The sequence below is a fragment of the Ptychodera flava genome, chromosome 15 (assembly GCF_041260155.1).
Source record: "Ptychodera flava strain L36383 chromosome 15, AS_Pfla_20210202, whole genome shotgun sequence".
NCBI lineage: Eukaryota > Metazoa > Hemichordata > Enteropneusta > Ptychoderidae > Ptychodera > Ptychodera flava.
Window position 1 is genome coordinate 40766933 of NC_091942.1, and position 19100 is coordinate 40786032.

Consider the following 19100-nt stretch of genomic DNA (forward strand, 5'->3'; position numbering starts at 1 on the left):
TTCAATTCAAAAAAACGTGAAATGTGTTAAGCTGCCGACCGTACAGACACCGTCCATTTCATACAACGGACATGGAGTACACTCAAAGGCTCAGTACATGTTGCATTTTTGCCAGCGGGCACTCAGTCAACTGCCATTGCAGCCACATTCTCGCAGGCCAGAGCAATAATTTCCGCTCCGCTGACCTACGCAAAAATCAAGCTCTGGCAGATTACGCCGGGAAACTGCGGAAGTATGAATGGGGGTCAATTAATTATTCATGAGAACATATCATCAGAATTAGCCAATCACGAATCCGTTTTACAAAGTCATGTCGGGTCGTAAGCTCCTCATTGTCTGTGTGCACAATCGAGCTTTCCTTTCAGCCTCCTGAGATCCTCTGGTTCTGTTGCATCTCTTCCGATATGTTGCATTAAATCCGACAGCTTTCAAAATTTTGACAGTTTTTCTGTCATGATCGAGAGCAACGGCGACACCATGTGAATACTATGGCTTCGGTATGTACACAGACTATGGCCAGCAAAGAACCCGGCCCGGTCCCACTGCAAGGTTATCCCCGTACACTCAGTGTGACTATTTTCGGACGATCTCAGTTCGGACATTTAAAGACATGCTGTTCGTTGTACTCACTTCGCTCCGTATTAATAGCGTTTTACAAGTCATGATACCGCATATTAAGTCAGGTGACGCTGCTGTTCCGTTTTGAATAGTTAGTTTTTTCGGTAGAAGCTATTTCGGGTGCTATAAAATTTTGCGAAGTTAACACACCGTACGATACAACAAGGTGTCGAAAGCAACACACAGACAGCCCATGTCTGATGTATTCACCATACATGTCGAAATTATTTGCGTCGTCCATGGATTGAACGTAACTAATTTATCACAAAATTTTTAAAAACAGTTTTCTAAACACATCGAAATTGAAAATCGAGGGTTTGAAGTTTCAAAATATCAATATTTAGGCCCCACATTCCAAATACGACGTCCGATTACTGCGATAGCAGTCCGATTACTACGCACTCACTATGGAGTCAACAATTTGGCAACTTTGACCCCCTAAATACCACTTCCGTCCTGTTAACAGTTTTAGGATAAACACAATAAAGTTTCGAAGGGTATGGTAATAAGATTTCGTACTGCTTGTCATTTGTGAAACGGCTTTGGGCGAAATTCACTATACACTGTCCGAAAACTGTCATCAGGTCACACTGAGCGAGTGTACGCATATGTATGTGGTCGCACTCGGCTGAACTGCAAACCCATGGAACAAACTAAAGGTCTCTTGGTTTGATTCCGTTGCTAGCGTAACTTTTGTGATGAATTAATGAAACATAATCGGACTTGAACAACTACGCAATTTTCCGAGATCTGTGATTTCGGCAGTGTTGAGACGATCGGGAGCCTAGCGTACATTTGTGATTTGTATCGCGGAGCACCAGCTCGAATGAAAGGGCCCCCATTCATACGTTTCTAGCTCCATGTATAACCACAGCATGATAAGAGAGCTTTCAGTGTGAACCTAGATGAAGAAATCGATACATAAACGTTTATACATAACTTGTGGTAAAGTAAATTCATGATCAATAGTTTTGACCAACGGGTTTTACACAGCGGTTGTTGTTCTACGCCTGGGTCGGACAATGTGCACAGCGAGGCGTGGGGCAGGCTGCTCCAGTTATGCGATACCCTTCGATATAACGCCCGTGAAACACGATGGGCAGGGACGGCCTGCCATGCCTGGTAGCATACAGACTTGCCACCGCTGGTCCTCGTGCAAAGAAACCCATCTTTTCCTTGTAAAATAATTATCAATGGCGTCTTTTTGGTGTGAATAGAGCGGTTGAGTCCAAAAACATTAAACATTTACACATTGCGCGCTCTTCGTCGATAGTGAACGCTGTGTAGCGGCACGTGGTAGCGGTAAGCACCACAGCCAGAGCATTCGAATAGTGGCTCTGTAACGGGCAATCTGATTTGCTCGTCGGTTTTTCCTCGACTATCATAGAGCCTTGCAGCAATGCGTGAACGCTAAACGTGGCCAGTGATATCACGGCCTTTTCGGCATTGGGTGATGAGACTCGCCGAAGAGGGCGTGGTGTACGACGATGTTGCCGCCAATGTCTAGTACTTGTAAGGATCCGAAGGTCAGGAAAAGTGATTTCGATCAGATGTGGCTAAAATCGTACGATTGGTTGAGACAAATATCAGATGCAAAAAAGTATGGTACTTTGCGTGTTCAGGTCGTTGCGTATCTGAGCCGAGTTAGCCATTTGGAGATCTGTGTAAGTCCACATGACGTTGAAGCCATGTGTGTCACTTCCTGTCACGCATTCGTAACTTGCATGGATTCGATTGATTGACTCTGAGAGGCAGTTGCATTTGATCAAGTTTCAAACTCCGTGATCGTTTTACAATATTAAAGGCACAATGAAATGAAACAAGTCATTGACAATGACATAGTCCCCACTTGTAATAGGAGTATTAGTCTTGAGGGGGCAGGGAAATGAGGTCATTAAGAAGTATCACTAAGTGTATATGTTCAGATCTATGGACACATAGGTCTATGTCATTGTTCCCAATTTGAAACAAGAGGCATGTCTAAGTTATGGTTCTAAATCGGGAAAAAAGATCAAACCTCTAGCTGTATTGGCCAGCCAAGAAATACATATGTGCATATGAGGTACAAGATGTGACATCTTAAGGTCTATTATCCTATCAAAATTGAAGCGTAAAGAACTTGTGATTACTGAGTTATGCATATATATGCATATTCAAGGTCAAAGGTCATCAAGGTCACGTGACATTTTGAAAAAAAACATTGTATTGCTAATTAATCCATATATGCCAAAATTCAGACCTCTAGCTCTATTGGCTTGCCCACAATTATATATGGGCATAATTAACGAGGTAAAGCATGTGTTGTCATAAGGTCTCCCATCCTACTAAATATAAAGGACATAGCACTTGTGGTTACTTATATATTGACATAATCGTGTATTTTAGGTAAAAGGTTATCGAGGTCACATGACATTTTGTCAAAAAACTTCTATCCTATAGTCTATCCCTATATACTAAAAATCATACATTTACCTCTATTGGCTTGTTCAAAATTAGATATGCACATAATGAATGAGGTACAATATGTGGCGTCATAAGGTGTCCCATCATACCAAATATGAAGGGTGTAGCACTTGTGGTTCCTGAGTTATGGACAAATATGTATATTTGGGGTCAAAGGTCACCAAGGTCACGTGACATTTTGTCAAAAAAATTGTATTGCTAAGTTATCCCTACATACCAAAAATCAGACCTCTAGCTCTATTGGCTCGCTCAAAATTAGATATGCACATAATTAATGAGGAACAATATGTGGCGTCATAAGGTGTCCCATCATACCATATATGAAGGGTGTAGCACTTGTGGTTAGAGTTATGGACAAATATGTATATTTGAGGTCAAAGGTCACCAAGGTCACGTGACATTTTGTCAAAAAAATTGTATTGCTAAGTTATCCCTATATACCAAAAATCAGACCTCTAGCTCTATTCGCTCACTCAAAATTAGATATGTGCATAATTAATGAGGTACAATATGTGGCTTCATAAGGTGTCCCATCATACCAAATATGAAGGGTGTAGCATTTGTGGTTACTGAGTTTTGGACAAATATGTATATTTGAGGTCAAAGGTCATTGAGGTCACATTACATTTTTTCAAAATAATTGTATTGCTAAGTTATCCCTATATACCAAAAATCACACCTCTAGCTCTTTTGGCTCGCTCAAAATTACATATGTGCATAATTAATGAGGTACAATATGTGGCGTCATAAGGTGTCCCATCATACCAAATATGAAGGGTGTAGCATTTGTGGTTACTGAGTTTTGGACAAATATGTATATTTGAGGTCAAAGGTCATTGAGGTCACATTACATTTTTTCAAAATAATTGTATTGCTAAGTTATCCCTATATACCAAAAATCACACCTCTAGCTCTTTTGGCTCGCTCAAAATTACATATGTGCATAATTAATGAGGTACAATATGTGGCGTCATAAGGTGTCCCATCATACCAAATATGAAGAGTGTAGCACTTGTGGTTACTGAGTTATGCACAAATATGTATATTTGAGGTCAAAGGTCATTGAGATCACTTGACATTTTGTCAAAAAAATTGTATTGCTTAGTTATCCCTACATACCAAAAATCAGACCTCTGGCTCTATTGGCTCGCTCAAAATTAGATATGCACATAATTAATGAGGTACAATATGTGGTGTCATAAGGTGTCCCATCATACCAAATATGAAGGGTGTGTAGCATTAGTGATTACTGAGTTATGGACAAATATGTATATTTGAGGTCAAAGGTCACCAAGGTCACGTGACATTTTGCCAAAAAAATTGTATTGCTAAGTTATCCATATATACCAAAAATCAGACCTCTAGCTCTATTGGCTCGCTCAAAATTAGATATGCACATAATTAATGAGGTACAATATGTGGCGTCATAGGGTGTCCCATCATACCATATATGAAAGGTTTACCACTTGTGGTTACTGAGTTATGGACAAATATGTATATTCGAGGTCAAAGGTCACCAAGGTCACATGACATTTTGTCAAAGTGTCTGAGATATCTGCGTGAACGGATGGACTCACGGACTGACATGACCCAATCTATGAGCCCCCTGGACTTTATCTGTGGGGACTAAAAACTGTGTCACTGCATCCTTTTTGCAATATGAATACGATGAGAAACTAAATTTTTATTTATCTTGGCCTTATACATGGGAGCCTATGTACTGGCTTATACATGGGAGTCTATGGACTGCCTTATACATGGGAGTCTATGGACTTCCTTATACATGGGAGTCTATGGACTGCCTAATACATGGGAGTCTATGGACTGCCTTATACATGGGAGTCTATGGTATGCCTTATACATGGGAGTCTATGGACTGCCTTATACATGGGAGTCTATGGTCTGCCTTATACATGGGAGTCTATGGTCTGCCTTATACATGGGAGTCTATGGAGGTGAAAACTAAAAAGTCCTCTACCACGGCCAAATTTGATCGCATTGTGAAACAAATCGACGTGCATCTGTATGAGGTATGGTACTATCCTTGTACCAAGTTTGAACGAAATCGCTCCAGGCGTCTCTGAGATATCTGCGTGAACGGACGGACGGACGGACGGACAGACGCACGGACGCACGGACATGACCAAACCTATAAGTCCCCCTGGACGGTGTCCGTGGGGACTAATAAAAAGAAACTGCACAAGCTAAAATCATCATTCGTGTGATCATCCGAATACAACAGCTATGTACGTACGGTTCTGTACTGTATAGTTCAAAGGTCGCGTGTGATCAAGATCAAGAGTGCTAGCGCGCTCCACACAAACATGCATGGCAGCCTACGCCGCGCAGTTGTCAAAGTTTTGTATGTTTGCCATACTAGGAATCGATGAAATTTCAAATCTTTTTCTTGGAAATACCTGGTATCATTTTTTGGGGGCCTCTCTTTATTATCAATTGAGTTTTAAAGTCAATGTATGTTTCTCTGCAGGCATGCTCCGCTGACTCCTCATTGTAACTTAGTGCATTATTCAGTCCCGTATCAACTTGTCATGGACGTAAAAAAAAAGACATTCATGGCTTTACCAATCCGGCTACGGACAAACATATAGTAACAGAGGATCACATGAAAACGTGCCACCATTTGCCAATGATTATTTCAAACACTGATTACTTCTCATGTAGGCCTACTTTTGAATTTTCATGTTGGTATTGTGCAATATATTTACTAAATTGTGTATTGTTTGTATTAGTTCAATCTGTTTTTTTCACTTTTGATGTTTTTTTGATGTTTTATTATTTATTTTAAGTAAATAAACAGGATTTAAATGTAAAAATAAATTGTATAGCTTGCCATTAATCACTGCTGAATGGAGAAAAATATTGAGAATGTCAGAAGTATATCTCATCACTGGAATGCCTTGTGAATAGCCCTGGTGATATGCAAATTGTATGCAAATATTATGCAAATTAATATGCTAATTAGCCGCCCACCTTTAATTCATTTGTGGAGAACACTGCACAGCACAGTGATATATCAACAGCACAGTGATATCAACAGCATAGTGATATATCAACAGCACAGTGATATATCACAGCACAGTGATATCAACAGCACAGTGATATATCAACAGCTCAGTGATATATCAACAGCACAGTGATATATCAACAGCACAGTGAGATATTATCAGCACAGTGATATATCAACAGCACAGTGAGATATCAACAGCACAGTGAGATATTATCAGCACAGTGAGATATCAACAGCACAGTGAGATATCAACAGCACAGTGAGATATCAACAGCACTGCAATGGATAAACTAAGGATCAGTCCAACTTACCTATACAACATTTACCCATTTTTCCAAAACATTTACAATCATGTGAAGATTCAATTTCGCCTTCATCACACTCATCTCGACATCTGCCACCACAGGCTTGATTACACTCCAGTATGCTTGGATTTTCTATAAAGATTTACAAAAGACAACTCATAAAACGAAATCTAATATAACGGTAATGATCTGTGTTGATATCTTGAATGATTGATAATGCAATCATGGTAACATTGATGGACCAAAGATTTCATGAAGTTGCAGTTTTGTTGAAATTCTAAATGTTGATAATGTAAACTGGGATCTATTTTTTGATTATTATAAAACTGTTTCTTGTTCTACTCCCCAATCAAATCATGTAGGTAATGCTAAAATTCACTGATGAATTTATTCCTGGCCTGACCTTATTTATCAACAACTTAAGTACATGACAAGCTGTTTGTAAGGCTAACACTTTGAATTAGGTAGAAGAAGAAAAGATATTTGCTTTCAAAAACAAAACATGAACAGAAATTGTCCTTTCTTGCTTGAGGTCATGTTTATCAGAAACCACTGTTATTAGGTACATATGCTTGCCTTTTAGACAAGAAACAAAAAGGTGTTTCATTCCCCATGGAGAATTATAAATCATAACTTGGAAATCACATAGTGATCAGGAAAAGTTTTTAAATTATTCTGAAATTTGTATTCATCAAATATCATACCAATATTTGACTGTTTTGGCATGTAAAGTAAAATATGTCATAGATTGTACAACTAAATACAAAATCTAGAGCAGTCTGAGCAAGATGGAAGTACCCTCCATATTTTTTGCACAATAATGACTTTAAGTCATAAAAATCTATTAATGTAAGTTGTTTTACAGTATTGGCTACATAATGTCACATTTGAGCAAAAACTCAATTATTGCTGATCAAGTCAGTGACTACAGGAAGTTACAAAGTTATTATAAGCACCTCAAAACTTGATATAAAATGAAACAAACAATTAATGTAAAAAATATTTGAAATAATTGATGTAAGATATAATGTTGTCAAAGTGGTGTGAAAAATCATTCTTCTATTTCTCTCCATAGCACACCTAAAGATAAAACTCAGCAAGCTAGTCCTTTCTTCAAACTGTTTACCCTTTACTTATTGGAGTAATCAAAATAAACAAAGAAAATGAAACACGGTACCTTTGAATTTGTTGGCAAAAACTTGATTATTTTGTATGTCAAGATGAACTATGAGATATATTTTAGGTTACACTTACCAATGCAGCATACACCTTTATTACATTTGCAATCATGAGATAATTCAATTTCTTTTTCCCGACATTTATTTCTGCAGACACCATGACAGGAACTTTCACATGTTACTTCATATTCTTGGTCTACAGTACAAATGAAAAACAACTGTTCACCAACAACTGTTCACCATTAACTGGTTTAGGATCATTGCCATTGTGGCTGGTATTTCTCTCACAGCTGAAATTAAAGTATGCTGAGAAGATTTTGTGAAATCAATCATACAGGTAATTATTAGAATTTAACATGATGATGATAAGTCAATTTGGCAAATTTTAGTTCTTTTTGTCTTAGTTTTGCAAATGCAGAGATATATATACTCAGAGCTAGATCAGTGGTTCATGTGGGATATTCTGCAAACAACTCATACTCATGATTACACATTTTTTAATGTTACTTTTTGTGTGAAATGCTTTGACCAGGGCAGTCATACTTTTATACAACTGTGCACTGTGTTCACGAAGTAGCATAAACGCCTGTCATCTGGGCATATGTTGGTGTGAATCTTGCAGTAGCTTTGCAACATTGTGATGACTAGATCTGCTACATTAATTGCAACATTGTGATGACTAGATCTGTTACATTGCAACATTCACAGTGATGACTAGATCTGTTACATTGCAACATTGTGATGACTAGATCTGTTACATTGTAACATTGTGGTGACTAGATCTGTTACATTGTAACATTGTGATGACTAGATCTGTTACATTGCAACATTCACAGTGATGACTAGATCTGTTACATTGCAACATTGTGATGACTAGATCTGTTACATTGTAACATTGTGATGACTAGATCTGTTACATTGCAACATTCACAGTGATGACTAGATCTGTTACATTGCAACATTGTGATGACTAGATCTGTTACATTGCAACATTGTGATGACTAGATCTGTTATCATTGTAACATTGTGATGACTAGATCTGTTACATTGTAACATTGTGATGACTAGATCTGTTACATTGCAACATTGTGATGACTAGATCTGTTACATTGCAACATTGTGATGACTAGATCTGTTACATTGTAACATTGTGATGACTAGATCTGTTACATTGCAACATTCACAGTGATGACTAGATCTGTTACATTGTAACATTGTGATGACAAGATCTGTTACATTGCAACATTGTGATGACTAGATCTGTTACATTGCACTCTCAAAAATAATTGATTTATCATTGCACTGTCTGATTGCACAGTTGGCTGTACAACAATACTGGGGTAATAAACTTACCGATGCAACAAGTATCAGTAGAACCATCACAGACAAGGACTTGTGGGGCCTTCTCTTCCTCAACCTGGCAATGTCTGTGTCGACATACTCCCTCTTCACTGTCATCACATGGAATTTTGACATTGTAGGGATCAGCTGAAAGAATTCATTATTGATATAACTTCAAAACTGATTAAGGAACTAAACTTTACAATTATTCATGCCTTTGTCTACATTCATATATGTTTATTTATTTTCATTTATGTTTACCGGTATGTTGTATTTTTGGTAGTGTCTTTTTTTCAGATGGCTTTTGCAATTTACTGAGCAATTGAAATCCAGATCCTTGGATCCTTGTTCTTAATCAAATGGCCTCTTTAACTTTTTTCAAAATTATGTTAAACTTTGTAAAATATCATAGCATCGATTTACAATTTACAAACTTTGCAATCACATTCAGACTTCTATCTAAAGGGCTGTGGATACAACTTCTGTGTTGGGAGTAGGGGGGTTTGGCTGTATTTCAATTATCATGCGCGAAAATCGCAGTACAAGTTTTCATATTGTAACATCACACTACACGTTTTTATGTATTGTAAAACATAGCTATATTGTTTGGCATGTACCAGGCCAGTATGGCACCAGCGCTACACCAGCATTCTTTTGACATACCGTTATAAGACGCATCTGCATTATAAGTCGCACCCTCGTTTGATTGACTTGAGTAGGATGAAATCCTTAAATTTTCAAAAATGGAAAACGTATGCATTATAAGTCGCACCCCTTTTCCAGCACAGCTGTCACACTACCAGCCACCATTGAGGTCGGCTCTATTCATCAAAAGTTGAAACTTTGTTGTTCCTTGGGGTTCAATAAAATTGTATCACTTCACATGTTTCTCAACCATGGGCAACCACATCCTCCAAAAGAGAACTACCATAAGCAAACTCTTCTTTTAATTATCTTTTAAAGTTATTTATTCAATAAAGGCGAACTTCTATCAGTAGCCCCAGCCCACTCCTCGAAAAAAATAATCTGAGAATTTCCATGTTATTAGTGGCACGCCACCTTTAAAAATGCAAAAAGTACATATTATAAGTCGCACCCCATCTCTTGCGAAATAATTCGGGTTCAAAATTCGCAACATCATAATAAAAGACACGTCTTATAAAATGACTTTAACGGTAAATGTGAGCTAGTGCACAAGTAAAATAACGTAACAATCAATTTGGATACACTCAGTCATTTCATTCTACTGGTTGTGTCATGAGATTGTATTTTAGAGGGGTATGCGTTTTATAAGCATAGTCTTTCCTTGACACTGATTTTTAACCCTTTCAGGCCTGACTTTCTGGTAACTTACCAGAGCTACCCTTATATATAGGGGTTTAGACTTGAAAGGGTTAAAATGATAACGAAATTTGGTCAAAAAACTTCAAGTCAAAACATCTCTGAAATCACTTGTCAAATACTTTTAATCTTAAAAGGGACATAGTAGCTGCCTTTTGGCCAATTTCTCAGTACACGTTTTGTTGTGTGTATCAATTACAGGTTCTTGTACTCCCCACAGCATGCTAGAATACCAAATATTCTGTTCAGCCAAATGCTCCATGTATGATAGTGCACAGTCCCTCTAGAGGGACTGTGGATAGTGTAAAGACTGCAATCATTGTTATTGATGACAAATGAATTCTAGTCCAAACTTGATTTCAACTTTCAACAATAACTAGAAAGCATTTGCAAGCAAAAGCGAAGTTCCAGAGACCAGAGCAGCGGAAGAAACGAGAGAATGTGTGACAAAGTAGGTGCAGAATGAAAGAGTGCTTTGGATTTTAATATTCAGGGCTGATAGCAGTGGAACACGATAATACAACTAAAAGCAAGGCAGTCCGGGGAATTACAGTACACAGATTACAAATGCCTACATGTACGGTAAAAGCAACAGATACATACGGGGGCGACAACGCACGGAAATGTTTATCACACGACATTCTCGCGAGCCAGAGCAATAATTTTCGCTCCGCTGACCTACGCAAAAATTAAAAAAAATCAATCGCTTGACGGGTAGCGCTGACTTGTTGCCGTAAAGAGGCATGTGATTTACGACGATGATCAGACGAGAGGAAACATCGGACCTAGGCCGTTGAAATTGAGCCACATGCATTTTCATTTGATTAAAAGCACAGACTAAAACAATTTTCATTGCTATGTCGCTGTTTGCACAAGATACTGACCGTTTGATCTTGGAAAGTTGAGTTGCTTTTACGTGCAGCCAACGCATGCCGGTGCGAGACAGACAGTACGTACACTATGAATGGCTAGCTCTGCATGGCAGGGCTGTGTGTTACCGGCCCTCCCACCACAGCCCCGCAGACTGATATAGGAAAAACCACAGGTGGCTCCTCAGAAATACGGCGGGCAGTTTCTCCGCCAAAACAGCCGATTTTGAGTCCAAATTTTGCATTGATCATCGTTTTCGAGCACACCCACCTCGCCTAGGTAAACGATATGCCCAGCCGTGCTTGTAAACTTTCAAAAACCATACTTTTCTCTCTCTGTCCGAGCAATTGATCGATACGCCGCCATTGTTGTCTCATGAGCATTCGGGCGAAACAGTATAGCGCCACGTACGGCGAGTATTTAGAGAAAAATAAAATCAAAAAGCAACAAAAAACAAAGCGAAAGAAAGCTAGAATTATTAATAACTGAACGCAATATGATAGTTGAGCAATGCCAAATAAAAAATAAATAAATAAACAAACAAGAAATGCCCGTAAAACCGTGTGAGCTGAGCGATGACGTCATAAGCGTGTCGCAATGCATTCTGGGTAATTAAGGTAAAATTTGTGTATAGCATGTGCTATGGTTGTAATACCGGAAATAGAGAGAGAAAGAAAGAAAGAAAGAAAGAAAGAAAGAAAGTAAGAAAGAAAGAAAGAAAGAAAGAAGGAAAGTGAGCAAAACTAACAGTTCCAGAGCTGGTCTCTGGAACTAATAATGCTGACTGTACGCATAATGTTGATAAGTTAAAACTGGACGTATCATCACACTTCAGGAGGTAGAATGAGAAACTGCTGAAGATACACAGAACACCACCATTTAAAAATTAGCCAAAAGTTACAGCTACAAATAGACAACCCAACACATATTTATATAAATCAGAGATAGTTTTCTGATCTTTCAAATGCCCCTTTATGTCTCAAAATCCCTTCAAATGCCCCCAAACATACCCTTGATATTTTCAAATCATCTCCCCCACCCCCGTCAATACTACCTTAGTAACCCCAACTCCAGAGGTATTTTTGAATGCAGCTTTACTAAACAAATGATCAATAACTTCTATTGTTATGTTAGTTTTACAGTGGTGACTTGTTAAACAGCATTCAAAAAGCAAAAAGGGTTGAGTGATGGTTTAATGTTTTGCAGCTGACTGTATCAAATTTCATAGCTGACTTTTCCACAAAACAAAGACAACCAAGAAATTTGTACTGAGAAAGGAGAACAGGTAATGGGGATCAAGTAGTTGTTACTATCACACAAAAGTGCAGTGTTTCATCCAGTGTGACATCAACAGGGGGATTTTTCCCTTTACCAGAAAATTTAGGGGGGAATTTCACCAGTTAATGTGTTCTACTTGTATCTCTTGGGTGTGAATGGCACCATTTCATGGGGGGACTGGTCCACAGGGATGCGTTATCATCCGAGTTGTGTCACGCGCACGCAGCATCCCCTGACGAATTTGGGTACCATGAATAGTTGTACACACTCTCACTCATAAGAAAGTCCAAGGGTGGATACTGAACTGGACCATTTTGGGAAAATCTACGATGTAACAGATTATTTAGCAACAAAACCAATAGTTGTGGCTATTTCTTACGTCAAATAAATGATATCCCCTGTATCATTACCAAATAGTGTATCTGTCATTTGAAATGGAGTGCAATTTCACCACTTGAACGTAGGGAAAACGGCTCTGTATGCAAATTAAAGGTCGGTGATGTCATAATAGATTTCCTGAGTTCTAATTGGCTATGAAGTACCGGCTTTCTCATGACGTCAGTATATACAATATAAACATTGCAAACAACATCCCAGTGTTTTAACCCAGAAGTATGGATCTCGCACACTTTTCGACATTTTCATGGTATTATGTGTACACTGATTAAACCTAGTGCCTGTCTAACAACATGTGCAGTGTGTAATATCTTTTTGGTCATTTGTTTTATATTTCAATGATATCTATTAAGGTTAGAGCGTGAGCCATACACGGTTACGTACAGACAATACGCGTTGCGATGAACTGTGCACCAGCTGTCCAATCACAGTTGCTGTTTGAAATTGATTGACGTACAGAGCAGTTTTCTTTCAGGTGTCCGGTTCGTGTCCACTCTTGGCATTTTATATAAGAACAGCAGCCATACATTTAATCTTGAAAATATTTACCATCAAATGGAAAATATAAATATAGCAAACGTTGAAAACAACTGTTGGTTAAAAGATCAAGTCATAGTGTTCAAAAGTGAGAACTCATATTCATGCTACCAACAGTCGTCATTATTCATGCAGCGCATTGTGTCGTATATGTTTCGAAAGGTTACTCACCCTGTGGACTAGCTGATACCCCTGGACAAAATACAAGGGGTGCTAACATATCAACAGAAGGGGAATCCCTCCATCCCCTGCCTAGATGAAACACTTCAAGTGTGTTACAATAGATATATTATGGACTCAAAGAGTTCATATATATAACTTGAGGGTTGTCATGAACTTGCTGCTATCAATTTTCTTTCGCAAGTGAGTTAAGGCAGGGTCCTGACCAAATTTCAAGCTGAATTTCATTTCTCAAAATCTACTGGTCATATTTTGATGAAATTCGGTAACACATACGTAGTTTTGATAGCTCTTACAGTTTATGTCATTTAAATTTGCACAAAAGGTGTCACGTGATCTTTATACCAACATTTTCCCCCCAAAATCGACTATACTATGTATCAGCATATTTCGTCTTGTAAACAACGTTTACACTTTATTTTTTTGGCAAATGATATTAGAGTAGAGTCAAGTCAATCGACTAATATACATGTTAAAGGTATGGTTGTAAAGATCTTTTAAGCCTTAGTTTGAGGAGAGCAAAATTTCTGAAAAATAGGGCGCTCTACAAGTTGAAATTTTCGAAAGAAATTTGGTCGCTGTGTACACGATCGGGCCATCCCGCAAGCAATCCAAAAGGTCATGACCCCGTAGTAATATTGCAGTATTACCGAACCGATTTGTAATCGTAAATTGGAAAGTGGCTTCACACACCATTCCGCTTGTCTAAGTGCTTTACTGTGTTTTGTGTCTGTATTGGGTAAGGCAGTTGGTGTGAAAATTTACAAATGGGGCCGTTAATTTAAAATAAGCCATGGCGAGACGTGGAAGTGTGTCTCAGACCACCTTGACCTTTTGACCCCACGTTTTGTAACCGGTTCGTTCCTCAGTCGCTTATATGAACATGGAGGTACCAACTGTCTCTCCATGATGTATCTCTTTCTTAGTTTTATATTGTATCTATGTTGTTGATTTCTTGATCTCCAGAATACTTATGTTTGGTCCTTTTGTGTCCGACTCTGTTCGTTAACGTTTGTCGCCTTGTATCTTATGCCATGGACTTTGGCCTTTATCAGTGTATCGCTGATGTTTGGATTTCTTTTGTATGCGATGATCGGTTGTGTGGTGGGAGGCCATATAATGCCGGTAACACACAGCCTTGCCATACAGAGCTAGGTATGTTCTAGAAGACTCTCGCCAGTCGCTTGTACCGCTTGGTCTCGCATAGCTTCCGGTATTTATAGCTGGTACAAGCGTCCTTATGCCTTCAGCACGCAACCTCGCGCCTTCAGCACTCGGCCACGCGTCTTCTGCGCTCGATCGCCTACGTTGGATTGCTACCGCACTTAATAAAGTGACTCCGGTCAAAAGAAGGCACGAGCAGTCCATGGGCCGACCAGGTCTATCGTTTCGAAAATGGAACTAAATCGAATTTGGAAGTTATAAACGATTGAAATGACAAATACTTGCCCAAAAGATATAGAAAACAATTTTTTCAACCTCCTTTGCCTGAGTGGGGCGTAGAATTAAACCAAAAACTCCCAAAAAATGAAGTAGATGCAAATAGGGGTAAAAGGTCATTAGTTTGTTTGTCAAGAGCAACAAACGTTCTCATTGGTGACTGGGATGACATTTCAATCGCGTGATCCAATCAAACAATGCGTTATATAGATGACAAGATGGCCGCCCTTGCCATTATGCAGTGTGTATGCCACGTCGCGAAGACGAAAAGAAATGAGCCTGTTTATTCCTTCACGGATAAATCATGGGCTAAATTACTTCAATGTACTGAAGTATGGAAGGATTCTGATGGTTTGGAGCAGGAAATAGCACTGCAGGTAAGCGCTGAATGCCGAGATCGGGCGGGCTTCCATCGTGTATGCTATCAGCGTTTTACAGATAAACACCGGCTTACTCAGGCACAGAAACGCAAAGAGAAAGGTACTGTGCGGAAAACGCTGTTAACAAGCAAATCAAATGAGCCGACGGAAGTTGATAATGACAATCAATACCAAGTTTCTCCTAAAAAGCGACACCTGCGGTCCAATCCTACTTCCACCGCCATTTCGGCAGCAAAACGCCGAAGTATACATGTATTACCACCGATATGCATCTTGTGCAGACGTCGGAAACAAAGACGGGACCCGATAACAAAAAAGAGGTCAAATGAAAGACTTACTTCCTGTGAAACCGATGGACGTACATTGATTAAAGCTGCCGAACATAAGAAAGACAAGAAACTGTTGATTCAATTGCGAGGTCAAGACTTAGTCAGTATAGAAGTCAAGTATCACCAATCATGTTACCTAAGTTATACAAGATGTGTAACTTACACATATCAGAAAAAAGCAGAGGAAGACAGCGGTATCATGTATGCCCCATCCTTTAAGAAATTTTGTGATGAAGTTGTACAGAAGAGAATCATTGAAGGCAGAGAGTGCATCGCAATGGATGTGATGAGAAATATCTTTATTAAAATGATCAATGACGAAGAAGACATAGATGCATCTACATACAAAAACTCGTCACTAAAAAAAAGACTGCAAACAAGGTTTGGTGACAAACTAGTGTTTATTCGACCTAAGTATCGCCAATGCGAAATACTGATGGCTAACCGAGGAGATTCTGCTGCAGATTATCATATCTTGAATATAACCAATACAGATTCTGAAAGTGAAGAGAGTGGAAATGAAATGGAATCACAGTCGATGACAACAAAATAATCACAATCATACCAATCCACTAGGACAAGACAATAGCTATGATAACAGCCAGATGAAAGGCTTGAGATGATTCACACTGCAATGAATATTCACAGTATTCTTGAAGAAACTGAAGGCGTTAATAACTGGCCTCCAAGGGCAGAAGACCTGTCAATTCAACAATGCAGAAGTACTGTGCCAACAAAGCTGTTCAATTTCCTAGCTTGGTGTACTGGCACATCACAGGACTTTCTCACAAGTGAACGCGTGGATGTCCCGTCAGCTGTAGAAAACAGATTGTTATCAGTCTGCCAGGACTTAATCTTCTTGTCATCTCGAGGACGGAAAGTCACCCCAAAACACTTGTCTCTCGGTATGGCAGTGCGTCATTTGACAGGGTCTTCATCTTTGATAGGATTGCTGAATGGTTTGGGCCACTGTATTTCACATTCATCGGTTTTAGAGCATGACACAGCACTAGCTCAACAACAACTTCACAGTGATGGTTTGCCACCAGGATTTTGTCAAGAAGTGTTTACCACCTTAGTTTGGGACAATAATGATTTTGGTGAAGAAACTCTAAGTGGTAAGTAGACTCAAATACACATACTGTGATTATAGCTTTCCATGTTACAGCTTATGATTTACACCAAGACGCCATGAAAACTAATTTTTTTAAAGCCTTTGTGTTAAACATTTTGCTGTGATTTTACTTTTTGCAGTTTTAATACAAGGAGGTAATTACACATTTTCAGTTTCATTTTCTTACGAGGTTTATTTCAATTGTGATTATATTGTAGGAAAAGGTACAACTCACAACACCAATGGAATCATAATTCAAAGGAACACTGGAGATGAAGCTAGTACAGCTGACAACCTTTCAACTGCAGTTGCCATTACAAAGTCAAAGCAAAGGACACTTACCACTCCACCAAGCAACATTATTGAGTACCATGGTCGACCTCGCCATGGCCCCGCACCGTCAGGTTGTACATTGTGAAATACAATAATCATCACAGTCACCACGTATCATGATGTCTTGGTCTCATATTACGGTTGTAATTATTGTAAGCGCACTCATGAAATGTTGCCATAATATCGCACTCATTGCACATTGCCCTTCTTGCCCTTCCCCTTCATCCTAAATTTCAATCATTGTTGCATTTTCTCAGTTTAAACAATATATAAACAATCAAACCAATTACTGTTCATACATAGTCTCGTTAACCCCAATATAACGGTGTCCCTTTAACTGTTGAAACCCTTATATTTATTTCCTTGTTGGTTAATGTTTTAATTACATTTTATGAAAGTTGTTGTATTGCTAATTTAATCGACATTTTCTTATTGTACTATTACCATGAAATACTGTTGTTTTATTATTATTATTTGCTATTATTGGAATATCAAGTTCAATACAATAACTTATTTTTTCATGTTACCTATAGGTTCAGATGCTGATTGCATGTTTCAAAACCAGGATAGAGTGATTGATGTACCACTTACTAAAGACTTGGCATTTTGGATGTGCAAAACTGTGCAGGTACCGTATGTATTGACATATCATCAATTACTCAAATGTCGCATGATTTTTATTTTTATTTATATAATTTCTTTCTTCTTTTAACATTTGCACTTTGATTTTTTCATGTTTGCATCATTAGGTCGAGGAAGGAAATGTGACTTTGCCGGCATGGACTGGATTCAATCAGCAACTCTCAGGTAATATCATACAGCCTGTCAGCAAAATTGGCTACCTACTAGTGATAGATGCCAGTCCAACAGAGAAGTCCACAATAAACACAGTACTGAGTACCAGTGTTGACATTGCCAATAAACTCCGCCTGCAAAGTGTGGTGCTTAATATGGATCTGGCAATTTATTCAAAGGCACAGGAAATCCGATGGCAGAATGAAGAGTACACAAAACGCCTAATACTACGTCTTGGAGAATTTCACACGGCGATGTCATTTCTATCCGCAATAGGAAAGCGCTTCAGAGATGCTGGCTTGGAGGATATCATGATAGAGTCTGGTATTTTAGCCCAAGGTTCAGTCAATGGTGTAATGAGCGGACATCATTACAACCGAAGTGTTCGCTGCCATAAGCTGGTTGCAGAGGCCATGCACCGTCTCCGCTTTAATGAGTTCCTTGACAGCTTGACTGAAGAGGAACATTTACCAGTCATCGCCAGCCTTCTTGATCTTCGTGACAGCTATCCCCATTCGTTCATTGATGCCGTGAATACGGAAGAAATGAAGCAGTTACAACAGAAATACACAGACCATATAGAGAGGTGCTGTGAAAGCAACGTCAATTATGCTTTCTGGAGTTCGTATTTGAACATGGTACAGCTACTACTCCTATTCATCAGAGGTACACGTGAAGGGGACTGGCATTTACATCTAGCTGCTATACGACAGATGCTACCATGGTACTTTGCCTATGGGAAGTCAATTATTCACGTTATCTTCCAGTCTATCTGCAGGAAATGTTAGCTCTGCCACAAGCACATCCCCATGTTAATGAGAAATTTTGTGAAGGTGAATTTGCTGTACAGCGATCATGTGACCATCCATTTTCAATGACAGCATGTGATCATGAAGTCATCGAACAGACTTTCAATCGTGAATCCAAGACAAAAGGTGGCCTGGTTGGTTTCACACGAAACAAGGGTGCACTCAACCGATGGATTCTCAGTCATCCAGCACGTTCAGCTATTGCAACAGGTTGCTTCACCTAAGCTGGTAAGACAGACAAGCAGTCAGAAAATAAAGACCTGACACAAGCCAGGATGCAGAGAGATGAATCTGATGTGCAAGAAGTAATGTCAACCTTGCTGTCAGTTGGGTCACCGTTCACCAGTGATAAAGATAGTCAACTA

The 19100-nt window shown here is 38.9% G+C and overlaps 2 protein-coding genes across 3 annotated transcripts in view; one reads left to right on the forward strand and one right to left on the reverse strand.

Annotated features, from left to right (window-relative positions):
- The window catches only part of LOC139152192 (LDL receptor repeat-containing protein egg-1-like), a 52945-nt gene that overhangs the window by 7371 nt on the left and 26474 nt on the right, over positions 1 to 19100 (reverse strand). For both annotated transcript variants that reach the window (XM_070725326.1, XM_070725328.1), the window contains exons 10-12: positions 8946 to 9080; positions 7669 to 7788; positions 6421 to 6546 (exon numbers count right to left, since the gene is read on the reverse strand). In XM_070725326.1, the coding sequence (XP_070581427.1) occupies positions 6421 to 6546; positions 7669 to 7788; positions 8946 to 9080 (381 nt within the window). The remainder of the gene's footprint in view (positions 1 to 6420; positions 6547 to 7668; positions 7789 to 8945; positions 9081 to 19100) is intronic.
- Positions 16302 to 18829, forward strand: LOC139152191 (uncharacterized). The gene is made up of 4 exons (XM_070725325.1): positions 16302 to 16802; positions 17017 to 17202; positions 17665 to 17759; positions 17881 to 18829. Exons 1-4 carry the CDS (start codon positions 16304 to 16306, stop codon positions 18712 to 18714), a joined length of 1614 nt encoding a protein of 537 aa, XP_070581426.1. The 5' UTR covers positions 16302 to 16303; the 3' UTR covers positions 18715 to 18829.